Source organism: Lethenteron reissneri, chromosome 22, assembly GCF_015708825.2.
Source record: "Lethenteron reissneri isolate LAM-NWPU_2019-01 chromosome 22, ASM1570882v1, whole genome shotgun sequence".
NCBI classification, from domain to species: Eukaryota; Metazoa; Chordata; class Hyperoartia; order Petromyzontiformes; family Petromyzontidae; genus Lethenteron; species Lethenteron reissneri.
This window is the reverse complement of record NC_083800.1, coordinates 6758345-6785688: the sequence shown is the minus strand read 5'-3', so window position 1 is coordinate 6785688 and position 27344 is coordinate 6758345. Positions and strand designations below refer to the sequence as shown.

Here is a 27344-nt window from a genome sequence, read left to right as displayed (position 1 = left end):
TGCGCGCACCTCGCCACAGAGCCTGTTTGCGTCTTTCAACTGACCCCTCCATCACACATGCTTACAATTGCGCATGCATCATTTGCACCGGCTTAGAAAATAATTTTCTGCTCAGAGAGCCTGGCCACAGTGTAAATAATCGCCCGCAGACTTCTGTCATTAAGGGCTACTTTGACTCCCACCTCTCTCACCCTCTCTTTCTTTCTTATACAAACAGACCGTGCGACATCATTTATTTGTCCGCACTGGCCCTGTGCTGTTATTAAACGTGTGCGCATAAATCTATCTACCTTTGTAGAAAATGTGACCATATGTATCATAACGGTCGCAATTCAATTACATTTATTGCGAGTGTACAACTGAGCTTGTTTTATAAACGTCATATGAGTATGAAGATATTCGACGTATTCGCTTATTTTTTTTCTCAAAGATCAGTCACGACTTGACGTAAATTTGTTTTCACGGTTTCTCTCCGTCCTTTCACTTGAGGGGCTCTCGACATTTCCCCGCGCCCGTCAATGATCCTTCCTGATGTTTATTTTCCAATTAATATTCACACGCGGGAGGCACGATTCACGGCACGGTTGAGCAGCAGTAAAACACGTCCGCCGGGGGGGGGGATATATGACCACAACACCTGACCCCGCGGTATATATCGCAAGATATACTGGCTTGTGAAACACGTGAATCACATTTTTTAGGGTTTTTCAAAGAATCATAATTTCAAAGAAGGATCAAGATGGCCTTCAGGCTGTGTCCTTTCTGACCTTGCGGAAGTGCATTGTCTTCGCAGTGGAATGCACTCGAGAGGCTTAGCTCTTGCTCACAATTGCTTAATCACTGCCACGCAGATAACCTTGTAGCCTGCTGGGGCGAGGGCTACTACCGGACACCTATTAAGGCCCTGCCGTGCATTTTCAGGTTACTTTGCCGCGTGTCGTTGGGCGTCACGTCCGAGGAGTCGCTGAGGGGCGAGAGAACGTAGAGCGACACGCAGTACAACAGCCCAACGCACGAAAAATTCACGCAACCCAATTCGGCTGGGACAGGTACGCAATGTCTCCCCGCCTCCTCCCCCCGCCCCGCCACCTCCGTTATTGATGTTGATGAACCGCGCCAAGTACTGCCCATTTTTCAGGCTGAGTGGAGCCTGAGTGAGACGAGATGTCAATTTTTTCAACTGTCTTCCCCACCACCGTGGCTGGGAACTGAAGCCTGCTGGGACGCGGGTGCGCTTGTGAGAACAAACCGCACCGACTTTCACCAAATATAGACAGAGACTACATTCACACGCACTTGCTCACCCCCCCCCCCCCCCCAGTTTTGAGGGGGGGGGGGGAAACAACCACAATAAAACATTTCTCTGCGCAAAAAAAACCCACCCAGATTCTTTCGCTCGTAGCCGGAGGTTGCGGGCAGCTAGTGGCTGTGTTTACTTTAGTTCTGCTGGGGCCGGCCGCAGGACGTTTGTTTCTGCTCAGTGTTCCACGCACACACGCCGCCATCTTGAATCTCCTGGTCAAGACGCCACCACTCCTGTTTATTTTAAGTGTGGCGAGTATCCGATGCCAGACGTCACGTTTTTTTCCTCCCACCCACCCCCCCTCCTCTCCTTCACCGTGGCATTCCTATCCTCGACTTTCCCACGACTTTCTTATTTTAACATCCGGCAAAGGGTTTTATTTTAAAACCTGCCAGCCGCACAACAAGTGGCTCCAATGGCCTACAGATGTGCTGAACCAGCTCCTTTTGCTTGTTTGTAAATAATTCTCGAACGAGCGGTGCATATTCGAGCCAATTTTAACCACGTGAGGAAGCGACGGAATTCTACGGATTATAAGATGCCCCCTTTTCTCCCCTGTATTCGAAAGCAAAGCAGAGGAGGTGTGTCTCATATTCTGGAGAAACACATCGGTATTCCAGAAGATGTCTCAAATTCCGTAGCAATATGTCACTACGCAGAGGAGCGAAAACACCACCAGCCATTTATAATCTCTTCCACAAGACACCTCTGCCTTATTTTAAAGCGGCGCATTCAAAATCGACTTCTGAGCTGATGGCTCTCCATGGCAGTAGCATATTCTCCAGATTATAAAAAAAAAATACTTAAAAAAAAAAATTAGCGCGAATGCTTGAGGTGCTTCTTACTCCCCGCATCATCTTATAATCTGAAGAATATGGTATGACCACAAGATTTAAAAAACATGAGGCTTTTTGCGTTGCTGTGCAGTAGTAATCATAAAGGCAGTAGCAAAGGGATACGTGCGACAGTGCCGTTGACACTCGGCCGCCCTTCTTCGCGCGTGCGGCCAATTGACAGCGCGTTCAAAGCGCCGACGTTTACAGCTCCCTGAAACATGGTCCTTCGAGTGCCTTGAAGACAACAATATAATTATATGGTGACAAAAAAAAGCAAAAAATTAGCTACGATGGATTGGGAACCCCGGACCCTAGATAATTAATCACGCAAACGGCGCGGCGTGATTATAAGTACGCTTACGTCACGGTGCGTACGTGCGGCAGAGAATATAGAATAGCATCATGGGCAAAGGGATAGCGTAAATGAATGTGAATTCTAGCATGATCCCTTGTATCGAATAAAGCGTTTCCCCTCCCCGTTGCATGCCTGGGGATTTTTCCGGCTGCTCCGGATTTCTCCTGCATGTAAACACTCATTAATTGGTCGATAACGCCTTGATATATAGAGAAATGCAGAGCTTGGGTAATTGTTGGTGCTGGCTCATCAATTGGCTGCCTTCCTCCTCACAACTCTGAGTCATTCTCTCTCCAAGGGACTCAGAGAATACTATGGGGCACGTTACAGATTGAAATTGTTATAAATGGGCTCACTTTGATTTGTCTGCTTGGAACTCTGTCCAACATGTTTCCGGAACACAGAGAGGCCGGCCTATTAAATATCTGCAATGATGTATGTGGTAATTAATTTAGATATAAAAACGCTGCAGCAGATTTCCCTGCGGGGATAATCACGCTCGGCTAAGTTGGCAAAGATGCTGGTGGCTTGGGGATAAGGGGGGGGGGGAGAGGGAAGCAAGGTGGACTGTACATTGTGCTTTTTAATGAAAATAACTCCTAAAAAGTTGACATAATAATGGATAACACGCACCTTAATATGAACCACAGGCAATATAATGTGCTTAAAAAAAATGAGCTCTGGTGTAAAGCGCCAGGAAAGCAACTTCTAAGGGATATGTTCTACGATGCATTCCCCCCTCCCCTCACAAAACGGTACATTCTGTGAGCTCTACATTGCACCGATGCTTTCAATCGAAAAGAAAGCAAAGACTCCTACATCGATGAGGGCTCTTGGGGCGGGGGAGGGGGGCTTCGTGATAACCACCAGCACCACCGCCGCCAGAGACAGTTTGACGACCGAGCGCGAGTGTGCCCGCGTGAATTGATGCACCGGCGACAATGTGCAACGCACGGATAACACTGGAGAGCCCTCGCCCTACCTTGCTCCCCCCATGGACACACGGCCTCCCAGACGGGGACGCAGGAGAGACGTGAAGGTAAAAGGGGAAGCCCAGCGCTTGCTTGCTTTAAGCCACCGCTGGCAGATGGGCTGTCGCTCGAGGAAGCTCCAGAGACACTCTAGAGGGTATTTTGGTCTATTCTTCCACACTGACCAGACGTCTTGGGGACATGGAGATGGAAGCAATAAACCCACTGATGGACTGGCCAAAATAATGTATGTATGTTGATCTTCTTCCACACTGTACGTAGCCAACTACTAATCGGAGGAGCGGGGAAGGACAACAAACTAAACGCAAAAAGCAGTTCTAAAGAAATTAATTTTCAATGTAGTATAAGAAAGCAAAGCTCCAGTGACTTCCTAATATCGGAAGGAAGAGCGTTCCAGACGGCAGCTTAAGTGCATCTGAAAGCTCACGATGCAGTGGCCGTCTTTGTTCGATGGTCAGCCAAAAGCCGCTGCTGCCAGGATGACCGGAGTTCGCGTGATGGTTTACGCTCCTTGACGAGAATGTGATCAAGTTGTCCACTTTGGAGGCAATTATTCTCCAACCACCCTCGATGGTTCCTTGCTTCGAATACATCTAAATACTGCATTCAAGCTCCGATATGACCTCGGACAGAACAACCAATGGTCATGTTTTGATGGCGGAACGAGTGAATTCGACTGCCTCTTCTCAAACATGTCCATGTTCCGTCTGGAGGCCCACTTCAAACGATCAGATTTCCAACAACTTGTGCAAGGGCACCGCAGGAAGAAAGAAAAAAAGAGGGAATGTTTAGGCTTTGACTGAGCCACTCGATTAGATGTGCGGTTGTGTCGGGAGTGGGAGTTGTGACGGAGCGGGTGCTGCTGGTGATGAGGATGACGTTGGGTAGGGGGGTGGGGGGTTAAAAGCCACAGATGCGGTCTCGGGAGACGTTCATCTGGTGGGCTGTCAAGTGCCCTGGGACCTGGCAGCTGTTAGGGACCCCGCGTGTTGGTTTTACAAGGCAGCGCGTTGTTCGGCAGGACAAGGAGCCACATTCATTCACCATCACCCCGGCGTCACAGCTGATTGTGGATGATGGACAATAGACTTGGGCTGTCGAAGGTATACGCCGCAGACTATACGGCCACGAGCTATTATTACCTGTTTATTTGCCTCTAGGGGTAATTTGGAGGCACTCGCGTTATTTACATTCATCAGTTAAAATTGGATGCACTCTGCCTGTGTACTCTTCAAACGTAGCACATCTCGGTTGAATTCATTTTTCCAAGCATGTGCGATGCAATATCATTTTTATATTATAATAATGATATACAGCCCTCTGTCAATCTACCATTGTACATGCTGTGTGAATGGTGGGGATTGTTTGACCATTCTTCATCACTCTGGTCAACGTGGGTTGGGGAAGGTTGGACCAATGGCGAGTTCACATATCACTCGCCGCTGGTTTTTGTCGTTGCTGTGAATCGAACTCGGGTCACTGGGGCTCGATGCTACCACCCCAAAGTTTTTATATATTTTACAATTATTGAGCGTGGGGCAAAAAAACGTCAGCAACTGATAAGATTTATTTTGGGGACACTTGGCAAAGTATAAATCTGGCTGGAGGCACCTGACCCTGGTAATGGATAAACAAGGGCCTTTCAAAATGACATCAGCTGACATGGGGAGGCTGCTTAAGGTACAGAACCCAGTGGTGTTGATACCCAGACCCCATGCATCCATCTGCCCAACAGCCTCGGATTGAGCTGACAATGACTCGTGCACTTTGCAGCCGAAAGATTAGAAATCCAACTCTGAGATTTCACCGGTAAAAATATTCACTGCCAATTTTCGGAAAATAATAAATGAGTATGAGATGTGTGAAAGAACTCTACTCTTCGTCGCTCTACTCATTACTGAGTGTCCATGATCTATCTGCAATTTTGAGCTTTGCTTTAATGTTGGTATAACTGTCCTCCCCGTTAAATCCACAAAACTACGCATAGAAACTTAGTCTGTCGACATCTGCTCTTTTTTCCTTCCACTCAACCAATCATCAACAGTTTCTACAGGTTTCCCCCATCACACCTACAGCTGTTTCCAAAATACTGCAGTTCCATCTCGTGTGTGATCGAACAATGGCCGTATATGCCGTATATATGTTTTACAAATCCGCTTTCAAGCTGCGCATGCAGCGCAGAGTTCGCGCTTTGAACCTTGCCGGCTCAAATTTGGCAGAAACAAAAGCTGGCTCGGTGGTACAAATTACCTCCCGTTGAACACCACACCTGCCTAATCGGAACCGCTTAAAATGGGACAAATATGGCCGGATTAAAGAGGTGACGATGACCAAGTGTCGCTGCATGGAAGCAGAGCGGGCGACGGGGATGAAGTTATGCAGCCCTCGTCGCTATCGCTCGGCTCGCCCTTAAATGTCTCTTGGTCAACGGTGGCTTTTCTCCGCCTCGCATAATCACACCACATTGCAGAGAGCCTCTGATACGCGACACTTGGCCATGATGTAAGTGTTTGTGCGATTCGAGTTTGAGCCAACGTGGCTCGCGTGATGATCCTGGCATTTGTTACTTTACGTTTTTTATCAAAATTTTTTTTTCATAATCAGAAGCAATTTTTCACTTCTGATAATGCAAATCGTGGCTTCGAGCCACGATTTGGATAATCCTACAGTCTTGAAAAATCCTCCCCAATCGGTCATGGGTGCTAGCGTACATGTAAACAAAAATTGTTGTGTACATCTAAGCAAATGTGTGCGAATGCAGGTTAAGATGGAAAATACATCATGGGGCAATCTAGACACTGTAGTCATTACACAATTATATAAAACCCCTGCAAGGATATAGCCATACAGATGCTCAACATGAAAGGGACGGCTTGGGCATTCCTATTGTTCAAATTATATCTTGTTGTTAAGATCCAAAAGTTTTAAACCTGAAAGTGGGTCTGCCCTTGTTTACATCGCTATTGGCCCAGGAAAGCATCAATGCTCCTACAGGCGAGAGTGTCATGCACGTGATCCCATTACAGTCCCAATATCCTGCCTCATAGTCACCGCTCAGCACCTCGCGCTCTCGCAGACAACCGGCAAATTGTCACAATTCGGGTTCGCAATTCGAATCAACGAATCAGTTCCTATTTTTTGCCTCGCTTGTGAAGTTCGTTGGTTTTCTTTGTTTCAGAAAATAGTCCGTGACCGATTACCATATGCACAAGTTAATGCAGTGTATATCATCAGCACGAGACTCGATTTTTCAATGGACAAAATCCACGGGTCGTTTCAACCCCAGTGAATCCACTTTGCTTCATCAAAACGCACGTCACCCAGATCGGCCATCCTTAGCACGTGTGTAGGTTGAACTTTTTTTCGCACCACACGTATTCAACCGTGCTCGTCCAAACAAGCCTCTATCCTAGCACAGCGCATCAGCCGCGGGTCATCACCACCACCGCTCCCGTCCGTGCACAAAACACGCGCCGAGAACGCCGCGGCTCGAACCGACCGCGCGCGACCGCGGTGGGACACTACTCACCGAGCAGCGTCACCTGCTGCGTGACTCCGTACACGTCGATGAGCGCCCACAGCGGGCCGGCGGCGTCGACCCCGCGCAGGAACGGCACGGCCTCGCCCGCGTCGACGCGGTAGAAGGCGCGCCCGTCCGCCTCGGCCCAGAACTCGAGCGCGGAGCCGCGTCCCGCGCAGCTCTCGGGCAGCGCCTTGGCCCAGTAGCCCGGGCGCGCCGCCAGGTCGGGGCACGCGTAGCGAGGGATGCGCGCCGAGTCGAGCGTGCCGGGGTCCCGGCTCGTGAAGCCGAAGCGCAGCGCGCCGCTCCAGCCGGGCGCCGTCGCCGTGAAGCGCAGGCGCACGCGCTCGCACGGCCGCAGCGGCCGGTGGCCGAAGGCGACGCCGTGGCAGAAGCTGTGGCGCCGGGTGGCGCGCGTCCGCCCGCCGTCCAGCGTCACGTTGCGGCCCTTCGCGCGCGGGTGGAAAAGCAGCTGACCGTACGGCGCCGCGGTGCCGGCCGAGGAGGAGGCGGCGGCCGACGCGGCCGCCGCCGCGGCCGCCGCGGCAGAAGAGGCGGACGAGGAGGTGGTCGTGACCGCCGACGCCGGGTGCTGCTGGGAGCCGCGCTTGCGCACGGGACGCACGGCCGTGTCGCAGCACAGCGCGTCGGGGGACAACGCCATGGAGCGGTGGCCGGAGTCTGCACGTGCGCGGAATCGGGAGGGAAGGCACGCGAGGCGAGCGATGCGAGGGTTAGTGGGTGTCACGGTGGTGAGATGTTAACTACCTCGCCTGGTATACAGGCCATGGGTTCGATCCCGACTCTGATGCCTGTATATTTGAAGTTTGCTTGTTCTCCTAGTGGTCACGTGGATTTTTCTCTGAGCCTTCCACATTTCGAAACGTGCGATTAGAGTATTTGGCTGCTATAAATTTCCACATGATAAGCCACTTCGTTGGGCTATCATTTAAGACTAGGCAGCTTCTGAAAAAGAGCTTTCCTGCTCAGTGGGCCTTACCTGGTAAAATAAAATTAGCGATTGTTCGACGGAGGCATTCCAGCGTTTTTGCATTGCAGGCCCCATTGTCCCGTGTTCTGTCTCAGCCATTGTAAGATTTGCTCGTGGGCAGCATGTCCTGCGGGTGAGGTGACGTGCCACTCGCATCACCCTCGTCAGACATTCACCACTCACCTGACCCTCACTCAGCATGCTCTGGGCCACTGTAAGTGGGAGAGTGCCCGGATACGCAGTGTTAAGACCCGTGAGCCATATCAATAATATTTAGAAACGGTGACAACATTTGCTGAAAATGCATAGTCTGAGCTTTAAAACGACTTCTCCTTCATTGACATTGGTGGAGTGGTCTGGGAGAAGCATGCAAATATGTATTACTCAAGTTTTAAATAAAGTTGTTTTGCCTATGGTTATACAATTTTAACATGCAAGATGTGTTCGTATTATATTTGCATGAACGTTTCATTTAATTTGCACACATTTTTGGGAGCATCTCTAATAATGTAATGTAAAAGATCTTTCTCAATTAGAATAAAAACTCGCGTAAAATTCCTAAGTTAAAGATCCTCCGCATAGCCTAAACAGACTTTTGGAACAAGTTCCATTAGCGAGGGGGTGGGTGGCCAGCAACACACGCTTTGCCTCCACAATTGGCGATATTTACTCACCAAATCAGGTACTTATTTGAGGCTAAGTCGACTTAGAGGAGGCCCAGAACCGGTTCAGATATTCGTCACCGATGTTGGCTGTGAACGGGAATAAATTTCGGGTCTCCGGGTTCGTAGCGCAGCGCGCTAACTGCAAAACGACCGTTCCTTCTCCACACACGTAGAACCCGTTATAACACGCATGTGCTAATAAAAGCTCCTCAATGTTAAACCAATGTACTGTGTGTACCTACAGAGGAGGCACAATGTGTGATGAAGCACAGATATACCCACTCATCCGATAATCGTATTTACCAACGTCACCTCACATCGGCTGCCACAACCACGAATGCAGCTCGGGCAGCAGCTGGCACAACGTTTGCTCCACAAATCTTTTTTTTTCAGCGCGATGAAAAATGAAAGGGCTGGGTTTAAAAAAAATAATTGAGCTCCCATCTTTTTACGCGAGCTCCTCTCGGGCTCTGATCACAGCACTTAAGTCTTCCCGACTGACAACAACAACAACAAATTCCGCAGAAAACGACGCTTGCAGCGACGTTTTGTCGTGCCGGGCTACTCGCTGTCGAGACGCATTTCAACGCGGGTCGACGTCTGTCAAGATCATTTCTCGGGCTGACTCCCTCACACGTGGACCGTGTCTCTGCATTATTGATGCCGGAAGGCGGAAATGCTAAACTGGGGTGACGGCACTGAGCTTCTGATCTCAGAGAGAAGTATCGTCTCCCGAGGCGTGCAGACGGTTCTGGGGAAGGGGGGAGGCATTTCTCTTTGTGCATGCGGAAATACGCGTGCGTGGAAGTTGCGAGGGGTATTACGTTAATAATGATCGCACCGCATTGTGCATGAGTGTCCAACCTCTGATGGTGGCTTTCGATGTATTACATTTCCCGTGGACAACAATGTCGCCAAGTACAGGGTGATCATCAAGCTCTCGTCCATTATAAAATGATTATAATTAGAAGGCAGTTTGAGCTAGGCTTATTTTAACTGCACACAATGCGTACATGTTTCAGTCTTTTTGTACGTTTCGAAATTCATGTGGTCACACCGATGTGACAAAAATAAATGTCTTATAAAGGTATTGTCCATTTTTTTTTATTATAAGTAGACAGTGGTTATTAACTCCGTCAATAGCGCTATACACACACTCGCACTTGGCAGCGTGAACATTTAAACCCCCACGTGCCACGTGCCCGCCGTAGTATCATCGTAATTGAGATGTTCACCAGCATCTCGGCTGAGATTTGTTTAATGCTAATGCTATGCGCTGTTCAAGATCACTCAAGCTATTTGCATGTTTTTTTTATAAACACACTTTATCTTTAACCTAATCCCATAATTCAACCATGCCATTCGGGGGCTACTGTCTAATTATAAATTATTTCACGAACAATATCTTTCAAGGACACCCTGTAGATCAGTTGCGCTGCAAAGGCAACCTCGTGGTTTTGCTGCGCGTGTGACTTAAGCGTTGCTAATTTTAAGGAATCTCTAAACAAACTGGCGGTGAAGCGACAGCGTAGTGGCGAGCAGCGCAGTGGACTATGAACCCGGCAAGCTGAGCTCAATGACCGGTCACGGGTGACATCCGGGGCGAGTTGCATCTGAACCAGTAGAGGTCAACCCTCGTTAGAAACCCACACTGATTACCGCGGTAAAGTATGGTCGAATGACAACCATAACTGAGACCGTGGGGGGGCCTTCATCCAGCAGTGGAATGACAAAGGGCTGTAATTTGTAATGGAGGATATCACGTAGATAGGTTCAAATAAAAAAGGTATTTTTAAATATTTTAAAATTAATGTATTAATTTGTTTTATTTTTATTTTACTTTTTATTGACTTGAATTAATCTACGTGACTTTACCGAAGGAGCAAAAGAATATGAATTCCTGCAGTCACGAAAGTTTTAAGTCAAGATTCAGCATATTGTTGTATGCATTATTTACATAGTGTAGGCAGAAAGTTCCCATTCCACAATAAAGGTGACAAACTCGAGTGCGTAAATTTACTCATGACCTCAGCAGGAAGCATTTCCTTTCATGTTTTTCCACGATCGTGGGTATTTTGTGATGAGCACAATATTAGTCATGTGGCCACGAGGAGATAAGGCTTCAAGGGAACATCACCAATCTCATGCTCATAACCTTGCCCGGCACGGAACTCTCACGTGAACTCTAACCCTCACGCGAACTCTAACCCTCACATGAACTCTAACCCTCACACCAACTCTAACCCTCACACCAACTCTAACCCTCACACCAACTCCAGCCCTCACACCAACTCTAACCCTCACACCAACTTTAACCCTCACACCAACTCTAACCCTCACACCAACTCCAACCCTCACACCAACTCTAACCCTCACACCAACTCTAACCCTCACACCAACTCCAACCCTCACACCAACTCTAACCCTCACACCAACTCCAACCCTCACACCAACTCTAACCCTCACACCAACTCCAACCCTCACATTAACTCTAACCCTCACACCAACTCCAACCCTCACACCAACTCTAACCCTCACACCAACTCTAACCCTCACACCAACTCTAACCCTCACACCAACTCTAACCCTCACACCAACTCCAACCCTCACACCAACTCTAACCCTCACACCAACTCCAACCCTCACACCAACTCTAACCCTCACACCAACTCTAACCCTCACGCGAACTCTAACCCTCACACCAACTCCAACCCTCACACCAACTCTAACCCTCACATGAACTCTAACCCTCACGAACTCTAACCCTCACACAAAGTCTAACCCTCACACCAACTCTAACCCTCACACCAACTCTAACCCTCACACCAACTCTAACCCTCACACCAACTCTAACCCTCACACCAACTCTAACCCTCACGAACTCTAACCCTCACACCAACTCTAACCCTAACGTTAGTCGTTTATTGGCAACAGGACGGTATAAGCAAATAACTAATTTTATACATGCTTCTGAAAGGTTTATAGCTGTGCGAGGCAAATAGAAACGTGTGTGCATAATTGCTGCCTTCAACGCTGGCATGTATTTGTTTTCAATGCCTCGCTGACCGCAGTTTGCCTTCTTGGGGACAAGACAACGGATATGCCAGGTCAGATAAAAAAAAGACTCGTATTCAACGTTCAAAGTAATGTACGTAATCATATTTTCGTTGACAAATACCTGCATTCCTAAATATACAATATTTCACATTAATGTTTTATAAACTTTGTAAGGAAACTTCCTCAAAACATAAATTGAGATAATGTTATTATTCTAAGAGTTATAGTTTAAATGTGTAGGATGACAATTGCTAATATACATATAATAATTTGCACTCCACAATTGCGAAACAAACATGAAGGTACAGCATTGTATTTCTACAGACATATGATCATATGTTTGAGATCATAGACTCTCCAAAATATGATAGGATACAGAGGGAGATAGGGCGTAAACTGAACATCATTGGAATTTACAACAGTTGCAATGATATTTACATATCAAATGTGCATTTTCTTCGTAATTTATTTCCACCCCCACCACCACCCGACCCCCCAAGATAATCCTGGGTCTTGACCCGAGCCACTGCCGAGCGATCAAACTTCTTCGGGCACGCACGGCAGACGCGCGGTGCGCTGCGTGCAAAGGGGAGCACAGGGGTTCCTTCAGCTGCTTATTCCCAACACCTGTTTGCTGCTGTCGTGCCCACGGCCCACAGAGCGCGACTGGCACACACATCACACATGGCAGGGGACCTTACCAAAGTGCTTTTACTCTCCAAATCCCAAACCACCCACACAGCCGTCCCTTCCCTTCCACCCCCGCTGCAACCACCCCCCCCCCCCCGTTCTCACGTGCCCCACCTCGCTGTGTTCAGCTGTCTTGTGTGTATGCCGAAGCTGTAGGAGAAGAGTGTGAAGGGCCCCTCCTCCTCCCACCCCAAGTATCAGGGGAGATTGGAGGAGGCTGAAACCACCCTGAGATGAAGGCTTCACCCCCATTGGCTAACCCGTGCAATGAAACAATGGGCATCGCGACCTTTCCTCGCAGGGGGTCAAATCTCGGACTGGAATGAACGATAGACAAAAGCGAAACGGAGCGTTTAACTTCAGTTTTTTTTTTATTAAACACTGGCTGTGTCGTGCACACCCCCCCCCCACCCGCAGGATTTTGCAATGCCCCCCCTCTCCTTTAGTTCACGCTACAGGTCCGTGCCGCTTTCGTGTTGCCGCGATAATGATGCGGCGCAGGTGAATTTTAATCGCAGTTTCTAATTTAAAAAGCCACCCGGTGAAATCCCGCCGGGAGAAAGGAATTGCAGTTTGGCGTTTTGATCACCGCATTAGAAAGAAAAAAACGAGCGGCATTTCTCTTTTTTTTGTTGGGAAGCCCGAGCTTGAGAATAAGAAATGAATCACGTAATTAAGTTGACACCGTGCAAAAATAGGGAAAGGCTCTTAAGAGAAAAACGTGGCTCATGGGTAACCAGGCGATTTGGCCAGACCTCCACAGGAATCGCTGAGCAGCATTGCACCAGGCTTCTTTCATTCACCGCCGAGCTCCTGCAGTGCAGACTTGTTCCTTGAAACTGCGCTGATCCTAGCGAAGGACTTCACGAGCACCAAAGGCTCGAATGAAAAGGCTGTATCTTCTTGGTTCTTTCGGTAAAGTCACGTAGAATGGAAATAATAAAATAATAAAAATAAAACATAATAAAATAATTCTCACGACGTTTCGGCCACAACGCAAGCAGCCGCTCCTCAGGTGAAGAACAGGTCTGTCGGGGAGACAGCATTCAGACGCATTCAGACACTGTCTCCCCGACAGACCTGGTCTTCACCTGAGGACGGCTGCTTGCGTTGCGGCCGAAACGTCGTGAGAATTATTGTATTATGTTTTATTTGTATTATTTTATTATTTCCATTCTACGTGACTTTACCGAAAGAACCAAGAAGATGAATCCCTGCAGTCACGAAAGCTTTAAATCGAATTAAAAGGCTGCAGTCGAGGATGACGTTGGAGCAAAGTGCTACGCGGAGCAGCCTCTGCAACTTCCCTGTCCTCAAGCAGCCATTTGGCAATTCCACTGCTGGATGAAAGACATCGTATCGCATGATCCTGCGATTCAGCACTGTTTTATGACGGTTTAAAAAGCAAACTCGTGATATAAGAGATAATCTAGGTTATAAGAGTTTATAAATGCACCGACTTACTCAGGCAAGTATGCAGCAGGCAGCGCGATTTGAACACACAAAGGCCTTATGAACTCTGCTACCCATCAGCATACTATGAACACTTTTTAATAGGCAGGCATTGAATCTGAGAAATTGCATATCCAAGAAATACAATTTCAATACATCCAACTATTTCCTTATGTAATGCAGCATCAGATTGAGGAAATATATTTTTTACAGCGAGGCACAATCTGCTCTAGCTCAAACGATTTAGAAAACAAATGCATTGATATTTTAGTTCTAGAGACGAATAACTCAGATTTGTACAGTAATTCGCATCCGCTCCAAATTGTATTTAAACACTTGGTAAATTCAAGTTAATGCCTTCTCTAGAAAAAAAATTAAATCCAAGGACAAAACACATCGGGCATGCGCTCTCTGTCTCGGAGAGAGAAGGAAACGATTATTGCTCCGCGATCCAACACGATCAATCTGCGCAGGGTCACTGAAACACATACAACCCGGCGCTGCGTATTTGAAGTGCACATTTACACAAACACCGTGACATTTTGTGGGTAGTTTATAGCGGGCGGCGGGGGGGGTGGGGGATTTATTTTTCAGAAAAACAAGTCAATCCGAGACATTTGCTTATACTACTTTAAACGGCTGATTATTGTAGAAACTCTTATCGTTTTTCTCTCTTATTTCTTCTTTCAGCCCTTTGTCAAAATCGTTTCTGGACGAAGGCCTCTTGCACCACTCGGCACGTCGGTAAAAAGCCCGCTGTCGACAAACATGAAAGTAGCGACTGTGTGCATTTGATGGTGCTTAAATATTTAAGGGTACTCGAATGTGATTTCAATGAGTAGAGGCTACAGCACTCCAAGCACACCCAGTTATAAGAGCATTTCTACTGTACACTCTAAGAGCTGTCAGGGAGGCTTTCTCGCAGGAAAGGCAGAACGCAAGCCTCCCCACCTCAATTTCAGCCGTTCGAGCACTTTGCTGTTACGTGACCCCCAAACTTAAAATAAAAAGAGGTCAATGTGCAGCCCTGAAATGTCTTTCTCTCGGGACTGTTGGCAGAAGGGCGTCAACTAGAGCAGTGGTTCTCAGAGTGTGGCCCCCGGATTACCGGTGGTCCGTGACGGTCCTCCAGGTGGTCTGCGGGTTGCCGTTTCAATTCCAGGTTGATCCGGAAATAATGAAAATGATTGTACCTTTTGTTTCGGACGTTGATTTATATTTTGCTCACGAGATTTAATAAAATAAAAACATGAAGTTCGATAAACTAGCCTGATTAAACTAACCTAACCCGAAGATCTAAATGCCCTTCCTAAAAAAATACACGACAACCTTATACCTGCTTTAAAAAAAAAGAAATGCCCCGGTAATATGAATGGTTTTGAATGATTGATATTGAGAGAAATAAGCGAATTCGTTTTGTCACCAGGGGTTGGGTGGTGGGGGGCTGGGTGGTGGGGGGCTGGGTTGTTTCCGCGGAAATATTTGCATCGGCTGAGTGGTCCGCGGGCCCAAAACAAGTTTGAGAGACACGAAACTGGAGGGCAACCAGAGGGGACACGGAACCAGAGGGGATTTCGGCTGACTCCTCCACGACGGTCAAAAATGCCTTGGAATAAGCGTGGGTACTCACAATTTACCACACCGCACCTGCAGACCGACCGACCGACCGGCTTGACTGTGGCCCACCCAATTATCCCGTTCGAGTGGACGGAGGCAACGGGACAAGTCGAGAAGCTTGCACCGTTGGTCCCGCCGCCGCCACGCCAGGAGATGGAGTCAAACCGGCGACCTCTGGATTGCAAGTCCAGTGTGCTAACCACTACGTAATGGCAGCATCTGTCAAAACTTAAATACCGTCTTAAGTACTTTGTCAATCTTTGTTAAATAAAAAAAAATGTCTCGCTGGTCAGCCAGCCAGCTAGTTCATTAACGCTCAAATTGATTTTGTGCTATTTTGATGAGATGTAATAAGAACACAGGTAAGTAGGTTGGTTTAACCTCTAAAATGACTTCCAGTTCAATGCATTTAATCTTCATCTGTTTAAACAAACAAGTCCAAATCAACAAAATAGTGAGTTCGTTAACGTAATATTGTTATCTTATATATAATTTACAACCCTTTGTCAATCTGTGACCAGGAATTTAAATTGAGTGATCAGTGTGAGAGCACAGTGCGCAAACCACTGCGCCATTGTTCGCTATTCACTTGGAGACCTGAGTTTGAGTCCGGCCATCAGTACTATCCGAACGGGTCCTTTGCAATCCCCTTAACTAATCCGCACCGACCAGCATGGTGAAGTATGGTCAAAGAACTCGCATGGCTGATACAACATGAGCAGACCTTCATCAACCAACAGAATGACAAGGGCCGTACATTATTGGGACTGTTAACACTTTAAATATGACGTGAACAACATGTCAAAGTTTCTGCGGCAGGCTAAACGTAAAGAAATTAGATCAGCAACAGCTGGCTACCCTAAGTATGACATTGCCAATGAATGGGTTATGTTCGCTCTATAGAATCCGAGAGGGAGATGATATTTTTGGATAAACATTGATTTTGTCTACGTAACATCAGCACATCTCAGTTACACAGCAATGTCCGCCCAAACGAACGCATTCAAACATCTTGACGAAACACACACCTCCCAGTTTTGGCTCTTAACGACCGGCGTAAAATATTCCAACAGGCTACCTCTTAAAAACGTCGTTCTCTGAAACATAACCGCAAAAATAATTAAAATTCCACTTAAATTTATCCTCGCAACCCCCCCCCCCTCTTCCACCCCAACATTTTTTTGTTAGCACAAAACACGCAATGTACGTGATGAGAGAAAAAAAAATCAATTCCCCTGCTTACCACGTGGCTTTTGCTTGACCTGCTTTCCACCCATGATATTCACAGAAATGTTGAGACGGACTCAACCGCTCCTGCTGCCGTTGCCGTCTTCCAGGGCTGAGAATAGCAGCAGCAGCAGCGCACACTAAGAATCGTGAGAGTCTGGAGGAGCAGCCCAAGGGGGGGGTGGGGGGGGGCCTCGGACTGGGGAGGGTTCTGAGAGGTAAGTGTGGCTGACTGCGGAGGGGCTGACGGAAGAGGAGGAGTCACTTCTGTCTTAAGGGTGTCCCTGCACACGTGAAGGCCAGCTCACCCCACACGGGAAGATTGCTGGGAGGGGGACAGCCACCCTGGACGTGGAGATACACGCTTCAGACCTCCTCTGCTCCACAAATAGCATTAATTTATAGGCGTGCAGCAGAGCCCTGGGGAAGGCTGGAGGGAGGAGGGTGGGGATGTAGGGGAGGGATTGGTAGGAGTGTGCTCTTGGTACATGGCACGAGAAGACCAGAGACTTGAGCCAATCACGGCCCGGTTGCTATATACGGCAAGGGCCTTGCGAATGTGACGCCTTGGGCAGCCGGCGTAGGCTTAGCCGTGGCCTGTGCAAGCCAGAACGAGGTGTCCTTTATCCTTTTAATCTATTTAGGCGCAACGCAGATCAGCCAGCCGCATCTGGTCTTAGCAAGTTGACTAATAACTAAAAGGGATAAATTGCAAGGTTACGTGTTTGCGATTTAAAAAAAGAAACAAACAACAATCACTGTCGCGTGTAAAAACTGGTTTGCAAGAAGGTCATTCGCGTGCCCCAAGAGTGTTGCACCAAACGCGTTTGTCGCGATTGTTTTCGTGGCGAAGTTTGCCAGTGTTGGCCACTAATGTGCGTCGCATCTCACTGCTGTCCAAGCCCAATGACAAAGCAGCAGCAGGTGACCTCACTGCATTGACGGAGTGGCTTAAGGGAAGACCTGTCCCTCCGTTCAATGGAATTCATTGGTGTAATTTATACGCCTGCAATTCATTATATTTTACAATGCATGGATGCACCTATATATAATTCAGTGTTATTGCTTATTAATTTTATTCGGTTCATTCTTGAAGGTTCGAACCGTAGAGTGCTTCATTATATAAACATGCACGTTTACTATTTTATAAATGTCCGTGTTTATCTGCTGCATTTGTACGTATCATATTTGGTATGTGCTATCATATTTGGCATGTGTACAATTTTTAGCTTTTACAGAATTGACTTCAAAACAACACGCAAGGAATGTGATGTTTTTCACAACTCACAGTTAGGCTAACGGAATTATCGTTATCCGGTTCATGACGAACATTTAAATTTTGAAATTATAAAAAAAATTATGCCACACGCGCCACTCGGACGGGAGGTGGCCGGGTGTGGCTGAGACAACTCACAGTGGCAACAAAAGAAGCAACCCCCCCCCCCATCCACCAGCAGAGAGCGAATAAATCAATCGGCTTGCGTGCAGCAGCTATGTGAATGTGTGCATTGTGAGGACTATGATAGGTAGAGGAGGGTCTTCGTCCAGCAAGGGCGATGTTGATGATGATGATGCATTCAAGCAGCGAAGACGCATACAACTCTCCAATTCAGGAGACAAACAAAAATAAATAGTTGTTGGACTTGCTGCCAGAAATCGATTTTTTTAAAATGTACTCCAGTGCCTGATATTCGTGGACTTTTTTTCCCTTTACATCGGGTTAAGAAGATTTTCGGTAAGTTTAAATATAGAGATAAGCTGCAGCGCAATCTGTCTGAATCTGTGTCGGCTGGGCTCGCTTCCCCGCCCCCCCACTGCTGCCTGCACGGAGCGTGGGGATTATAAAATAGAGCTACACAGTAGCCATTCACAATACATATATTGAAATGAAAAAATAATTGCTTTAGTGTTTATATTGTGGCTTGTAAACAACAAATATTGCGCACTATCTGAAAATGCGTTCCTGGTCATATAACCGTGCTATTTGTAAAACGAAAATGACAAGCGAAGATTTTGAATTTGCTTCGTGCTGCTGCTACTCTCAAGAAATAATGTAAATCATATATAATGTATTTTAAAATGCCCTAGTTTGAGAATGTTCACTTATGAATGCCGGTATCACATGGGTGAACATTTATTCTACGCATGAGTTGCTGGTCCAATCAAATCCACATTTTCTTCAGAATAAATGTTTACTCGGAGTCAAATTTTACATTAAATTACATTATAGCAACACTTTGCAGATTGTTACTTAGTTATATATCTACTTACCCACCTGCCTACCCACCTACCTACTCACCTACCTATCTACCTACATACCTATGCATTCACCTACCTACTTACATACCATCAATTCACCCACTCACCAACCTACCTATTCACCTACCTACCCACCAATCCAGGAACCCAACTACTGTACCTACCTACTTACCAACCTATATAACTACCGACCAGTCCACCCACTACCCTACCTCCTTAAGTACCTACTTACCTGCCTACCTCATGTATTCCTTGCATAGGTATATATGCATGGCACAACATCTTGTACTATTTCAGATAACGCATTACCATTCTATGAGCAGTAGTAATATTGAAAAGCCTCAGATAGTGAGGAAGGTATAATGTTATGTTTGTTGCCCTTTGCGGTTTAATGCAAATTCTTGGTTTGGTGGTTTTGTGTTTTCAACATGTCTGGTTCAGTTAAACCACAACACAATTGCTGTTGAGGTCAAATTTTGTTTTGTTATGAAATGTTTTCATCTTTTACCCCATCGTATTCCTGGTACACTGTTGGGGGCTCTTCACGAGACAAATAATCCATTAAAAAATCTCTCGGAGCCGTGCGATCCCCCCGTGTGACCAAAGAATGGCTGCGTAAAAAAATATCTTCACTGAAACCTCTTCTGACAAACCCATCAAATGGCATTTTATCTTGACACAAGATGGGGGGTTGCACTTTACCATAAGTCTACCAGTTTTTTTTCCACTGGTAATTTGACTGTCGCATGATAGTTAAAGCATTGGGTCTTTTTATCCTTCACGGAAAAGGAATTTAGTCAAATTAAGTGCAAAATCAAACGTAACACTGCATGATGGTTGTATTGAGCAATCATTGGTGACCGGATTAGGCCATCGACTCGCTATGCTTGACAACTCAGTTTCAACCAAAAGTGGCTGCCCCAGATTCTATAAACTATTTTTATTTTACCAGATAAGGCCCACTGAGCTATTTAGCTCTTTTTCAGAAGCGACCTGGCTACGAATGATAGCCCAATGAAGTGGCTTATCATGTGGGAACTGATAGCCAAACACTCTGAACACATGTTTCTAAATGTGGAGGAAAACCCTGAGGACCCGGAGAAAAATCCACGCGACCACAGGGAGAGAGAGACATGCAAACTCCAAATATACAGGCGTCAGGGTCGGGATCGAACCCACGTCCTGTACACCAGGCGAGGTAGTTCACATCTCGCCACCGCAGCGCCAAACCCAGGACCTCAGGACCTCAAAGGTGCCAGCTCAGCACTCTGAACTCTGAGCCACCCAGCCACTTTGTCATGGACAACACTCTTGTGAGTGTAACACCGATTATTTAGCCTACAGCATTCCAAAAAATGAACACAAAAAACGTTTCGTGTCGTATATACAAATATCACATCATATTTCAGCTTTGATTCCCAAGGACAGAATACCAGATTCATCCACTGTTGCACAGTCCAACATTTACTCCGACAGTATTATTTCAGTTTCTGGTCTTTGGGTGCCAAAATCCAGACACCCCAGGCACCTAGTCTCAAGCCAATCTTGGTCAGATGCCCTCATCCAGCCCACAAAAGGTGCCCCATTCATCACACATTATTATTTCGAATGATAACAATGTCCGTTATTTACACAAGAAAGTCTCATTGAGTCTCAAAACTCCCTTTAATACGATGTTTGACCAATTCCATTGATGTGTTTGGATTATGGGAAGAAACCGGAGCACCAAGAGAAAACTCAGACATATGAAGAAACAACACATTCATTCCAATGAGTTGATGCCATAACTGTCGACCGATACCATTGCTGTTCTGCCATCAACTGAAACCTCACAGCCTGCACAGGGATATGCCTAAAACACTTGCTATGCACTGGTGGTCACTCATTCAAGCAACAAGGAGACTTGACCCTCCTTATCTTGCAAAAAACTAACGAGAGCTAGTGCATTCAGGATTATTTGGCTGCAACCTGTGATTGATCAGATCTACACCACTTATCTTGCGTCGCTCATTACAATTCTTGCCATGCTGATTGACCCTACTCTGTCATGAAATTTCAGATGAGGGTTCAGGACATACTCCTGGTTGCACGGAGAGCATGAATAATATGGCAATAACTCTGAGGTAGATCTGCCTCGACAACAATTATGGAATGTGCACAGCTAATTCCAGGTATTGGTCCTCGAGCCACTGGTCCAAAAGTGGCTTCTCGGGACCACCCAGGGTGGCAGATGGTAACAATGATTCCCTCCAACATGTTTATCTCTTAGATCATAAATATGCACGATGGCAAAGTCATCCAGGCAGCACTTTATGCGATGAATGCCATTTATAAAAGGTGCGGGCGGTACGTTTGACAGAGGCTATAGTTTTGAAAAATAAACAAAAATAATTTCGCGTGAAATAGCCATGGCATATCAAAACCGAGGAGGAAGAGTATATATGAAACAGGCAGTATCTATGCCAAGCTTTCAGCCCATGGTGAACACTGCTCACGGTGGATTTTCTTACCACAGCTGGTACCAACCAACCTCCGTGGGTTCATGGACTATATAAGCAAGATGCATTACAGCTGTACCCGAGTGCACACTCGAGCGAAGCAGTAGACAGAGAATGTCTGGTATAATAATTCGAAATAATGTGGGGTTATTTATTGTCATGCGAACAGAATCCAAGTTTGTGTGTGTGCGCATACTTACAAAACCACAGGCCAGACTAAATGAAATCTTACAGCCCAAAAAATGTTGATCTCACTGCATTTTTTGGATAGCCTGACGTTTTCACTTAGCTGGCAAGCACATCACTGATTTTCATCCAACGTTCTTCACAATCTTACGGCATTTGAATGCCTAATGATGGTGTTCAAATGGTAGCACGAACCTCTGCAGAGTGCAGCGACCGTATCCCTCTCACCCAAGATAGACATTAACGTTAAACAGTAATGGCGATAAGCCTACTAGCGCAGGGGCTCATTTAAGCTTCCACATGTCGCTTTTGTGCCGCATGTGTGTTCCAGTTGTACCATTATCGTTTTTTTTTCTTCATAAATACATCTCGGTGGTTGAAAACAATGGTGCCAGATTCTTCGATCACCCCTTCCTCCCTCTGCCACCTCTGTCCACCCAGCAGCATGTCAGTAGGCCGTGTGCGGTGGGGTAAAGCGTGGCTACTTCCACCTCTTCCAAGATGTCTGGCCAGTCATGGTGGAGTAGTAATCTCCTCTGCGGGGGTAACTCTCTCGAGCTCGAGTGTGCAGCCCCTTGCGCCAGCAGTGACACGAGCGAGCACTTGCAGGGCTGCATCTTTATCTTATCTTTTTGCCTTTAGACGATGACAGTCTCTCATTCCCCTGTTGGACACTGCACCCACGAGGCCACTTGCCATGAATTTATATCTAGGCTCAGCAAATTTAGTTGTGCAGTAGTTTTGTTTTTGCCTTCAGGTATCAAACTTTTAACAATCATTGGCTTTGTCCCCCCTCCCCTTCCCCACGCACTGCACGATCCCCCCCTTCCCCTCTAGATTTTTTCTTCTTTTTTTGGCAAGAAATTAAATTCTTGCATGGAAAATTGTCTTAGAATAGAACTTGCTGACATGCGCACATCAACAAAATGTGCGCCACGTAGCAAAATATCATTTATTTCAAAACGGGGCCGATTTTTTTCTTGTTGATAAATGGCCCAAAAAAGACGCTGAATTCATTTTAAAGATATTTATCTCCTTTCAATCTATGCGATAAGACATGCCACATTTTCTAATTTACAATAGGTTGTTTATATTGCCCCAAAAATTATTTATAATAATAGAAAAAATTAGAACAATAAGCAAAACCCAATGATTACGATTATATCGAAGTTGATGATGCTGATGATGAGGATATATATTATGCAGGCATGTGTTTCGTATATCATCATGAATAATACACAGCTGTCCTAACTGTTGCTATTAAAAAGATTAGTGTCTCCAAGGCACTGAGGACATCTGAGGACACGGCATACCCATGAGTGTCCAAGGCTACTGAATGACCTTGAGAGAAGGTGACACACACAAAAAACACCTTAACCAAAGTGTGTTTGAACCCTCCACACAAAGTGCAATCCAGTAAAACCGCATTTATCCACACTAATTCTGGCAGGCTCCCATATACACCGTGCATAGAGCCTTTGTGAGTAAATGTTTATTGTGAAACAATGCTACATAAAATGCCACGCAATCGAGCGTAAACATCAAAGCTATTAACCGAAAAAGTCAACGCATTACTAATGACGTGATAATGAAAAATTTTGAAAGAGTATTAATTGAAACTAATAATGACTATATTGGGCCCTTAGTAATGCAGTGCTGGGTGAAAGGCTCTCCATGTCATGTTGGACATGATGGTATTTTTAGACTATATTTCACCATGCCGGTCATTACTAATTTGGCGAAATGAGGGGAACATGGTTGTTTGTATATCGCTAGACAATTTTTGCAGATATTCTCGGGAATCGAACTCAGGTGACCAGGTTCATCATGCAGTGCAATAACCACTGCACCACCGCTCCACTCCAAGTGTAATAATAACCACTACAATTTTTTAAATCGTAATTACAGCTGACTTAAACACAAAACTGACAAGATGTCATATAGAGTAGAAATCACTTGCACTACATAGCGCAAAAATGTAATGTGCTATATATACACAAAGAGATGCATTGCCACACATTTAAATTATCTGGATTTTTGTTATACGAATAGTTATCATCGTTGACCGTATTCTTGCTTGAGCATGCCACAACAGTGTGATCACGAAGGGACGCAGACTGCTGCACGGGTGGGTGGAAATAATTAATTAGTGAGAATTTTGTGCAAGTGTGCGCAATTAGAGATCCGCTTGATGCAGTCTCTTGCTTACGGAGACCCACCGTGTATGAGCGATGAAGGAGAGCTGATAGGGAATGCCACGAAATTTGATCGAAGCTTATCCCCCCAGGTGCCCACCATCTGGCTGGCAGAACACCAAGTGTCCCTTTGCTCACCCTCAAGGTATACACCCAGATTGGTAGTTTATGGGCACCTGCCTGCATGCACCTGTAATCACCACTACTACCACTGCAGTTACCACCAACAACAACAACAATATAAATGCCACATCAGTGCCACCAACAAGACCACCGACACGCTACCACCATTGTCACTAACACTGCGACCGACACCATTGCTATGGCCACCACCACCAAAGACAAAGATAGCCTGAAATGATTGTTGGGACAAGTGCTGTTAGCGAGAACCTATGAAGACCGGCACGGCACACGAGGGGGTGAGTGGCCAGGGCCATGCCCGACTGTCTTTGTCTCCTTAAGTGGTGATGTTTACACACTGCATCATTTGAGGCTGAGTCGATCTAGGGGAGGCGCAGGACCAGTTCAGATAATCGGCACCAATGTTGATCTGGAGTAGGACTCGAACTCGGGTCGCTAGGTTCGTCGCGCAGGGCACGAACTGCTCCACTTCTGCTCACCACCATTACCACCATAACCAACACTGCCGCCACCACGACCACCATTTCCATCACCACAGCTATTACTATTGTTAACACAATCATCCTCGTCATCATCACTTTTCTCATCGTTGTCGATATTGTTAAGTGCACTGCTGTCCGTTTACTAATGCTACTGTTATGTCCAGCAATGTAGAGATGGTGAAACGTTTGCGCTCGTAATTTTCCAGATTACACGCAAAGAATTCCACACGATCGAATCTCCAACTGCGTCATCTTTTAAAACGAGATGCTCATCTTCAATAAAACTCACGAATTAAAATGTGTATTTTATATTTATGACCTTTTTTCCCTGTTTCTGTGTAGCGATTAAATAAGCCGAGCCATACAATCCATTACGTGCAGTCATTGGAATGAATTTAAAATTTAATTTAAATATCAATAAGTGAGCACCGCATTGAGACATATAAAACACAGGCTCCACAGAATGTAATTATTTAATGTGCATGTCTATATTTATAACCGGCCTGGATATTGGTTCGCTAGTATACATTCGCTATAAAGCACACAGTGGTTGAGGCTATAACAAATTACAATAAATTGCCGTGCCGGAGCAAGTTCTTTTGGCTTACAGAGGATCGTGAACAATATTAACCTCTGTGTCAGCTAATTTACATTATAAATAGAACATGAGGACTAAAAATGGAATATATATGTCATACTTAGGTGTTAGAAGAGGCACATTATCATAATGGGAACGACAAAGTGAGGCTACAAAGCATCGTGTCAATCCTAAATAGCCATTGTAAGCGGTCCATGGGAAAAAATTCCAACCCAAGCTTGCTCACAGAATATACCCCCGCGATGCCTCTGTTGTTGCTGTACATGCCGCACAGCAAAGGCTATGAATATGAAAAGGGGAATTGTGGTTGTAATTTATAAGGTTATTAAATAACATTGTAAAATGTAATTTAATGCAGCGTTTCGGTGTGTGTGTGTGCGTGCCATGTTCACGTGAATATGAGAGCGCGTGCGCGTGCATGCAATGCCTGCATAGGACTAATGACACAGATAGTCCATCAATATTATTTAAAGGATTAAAAAATAATTATGGAATCTGCATAAACATGGGATTCTGTTCGCAGACCCACATCACCTGGAGAGCCATTGTAAAATATCAGCATCACGTGAGATCAATTAAAAACACTTCTTTAGAATCCATGCTTAATGACGTTCCTATAATAACTGTAATCCATTCTAAATAATACATTTTTGCAGAATAGTGTTCCCTTGTTATTCACGAGGGATACGTACCTGAGATGCTCCTGAATAGCAAATTTTGCAATTATTATTTTGTCTTTTTTCATGAATTACCGTTAATATATAAATAAGCTATTAAATACGTGAAAATGTATCATAACACATAATAATTTGTTATAGTAAACATAAAGTGAATACAAATGTAATCTTAAAGTCTAATTTTTTTGTTATTTTCTTTCAACCGATCGACGTGACTTTACCGAAAGACCCAAATAATATTTTAAATAACAGTTGAGATATGAACTTACCTTCAATGATGATGCTGATGCTCAGCATCAACACTTTATCTCATCACATTCTCTCTCATCACGTTGTCTCATCATTTCTCTCTCTCTCTCTAAAATCCAGATGCGATTCGTGGATAGCAAGTTCGTGAATAACGAGGGAATACTGTAATCTAATTAGCGTATGCATGAAAGTATGTGTTTATTTATTTATATGTACGGTGGCGCTGTTAAGCTGCATTCATTTGTCTTTTTTTCCGAGCAGGGAGATCAGGCAACGTGTTTCACCTCAGCGGTTTCCTCCACAGACAATTGCGCACGTTTTTAATGTCCATGAGCTGGCAAATGGGACAGCAATGCAAATGTTAAACCTCGGAAGGAGTGTGCGCGTGCAATCCTGCACTTGCCTGTCGGGACTGTGGTGTTCAGACGAAAGAACCTGAGTCAGTAATGGGTGAGTACACTCCCTCTGAGCCACCGAACCAGTCCAGTGTTGCAATTGGCGAGAAGGGAATTCTCCCCAGAGAGCACAAATAATTCAAAACAGCTTTAAAGAAAGCGCCGCTCCTTTAATTTCCGAGCCGCCCTTTTCGCAAACCACCATCCATCAAATTTGCTGCGTTTGGCCCAAGTATAAAAAAATCATATTTCCCCACTTTGGTTGATACAGGAGGCCAGAACGCACAATATTATGTTTTACTCTTTTGTAGTAATTTACTGATTTGCTGGTTAATTGGGAATACAATCAATCACATCTCCTTTTTGTACGTTGCATTGTGTGTAAAGGCCTGTTCAGAGACGAAACACCAACACGGAGCCACCTGCGCAAGCGGCGTCTCTCAATTCCATCGCTCACAACCTGCACGGTGGTCCCATCCACCCACCTTTTCACGATTTACAAACATTTTCTGATGGCACGCGAACGAAGCCACTTGCGCACGCTGTCTGCGCCTTATGTTTGCTAATCATGGAGGGGGTTGGGGGGGCGGGTAATGCGAGGACCGGAGTTGCTAAGCACTGTGCTGGAGTCCATTAGATTTTGTGCAGAGATCTGCGTGCCGTATGACAGCACGGCTGGACAGAAGGGCAGGCAGATCTCCCGCGAGTGCCACCGATCACATGCAGTAAGAGAGATCCATGCAATGAATTTTGAATTTTCTGTTGCACCGGTTTACAATGCCCTTGCGGTTAGGGAAAGCTGCCGTTGGCTGCTTAACCCTTAACAGCCCAACCCCCTGCCCACCTCCTCCTGGAAGAAGACGATGATTCTGATTTAGATTAATTTGCAGCAGTGATCAACAGCCACCTCCACTACCAGAGCCAACGTGCATTTTAAAACCGCTCATTAATCTTGCATT

General features: G+C 45.9%; 1 protein-coding gene across 1 annotated transcript in view; it reads right to left on the bottom strand.

Annotated features, from left to right (window-relative positions):
* LOC133345572 (E3 ubiquitin-protein ligase NEURL1B-like) overlaps window positions 1–27344 on the bottom strand; it is an 85245-nt gene that overhangs the window by 21759 nt on the left and 36142 nt on the right. The window contains 1 exon segment of the mRNA XM_061556473.1: window positions 7016–7687. Coding sequence (XP_061412457.1) covers window positions 7016–7687 — 672 coding nt within the window.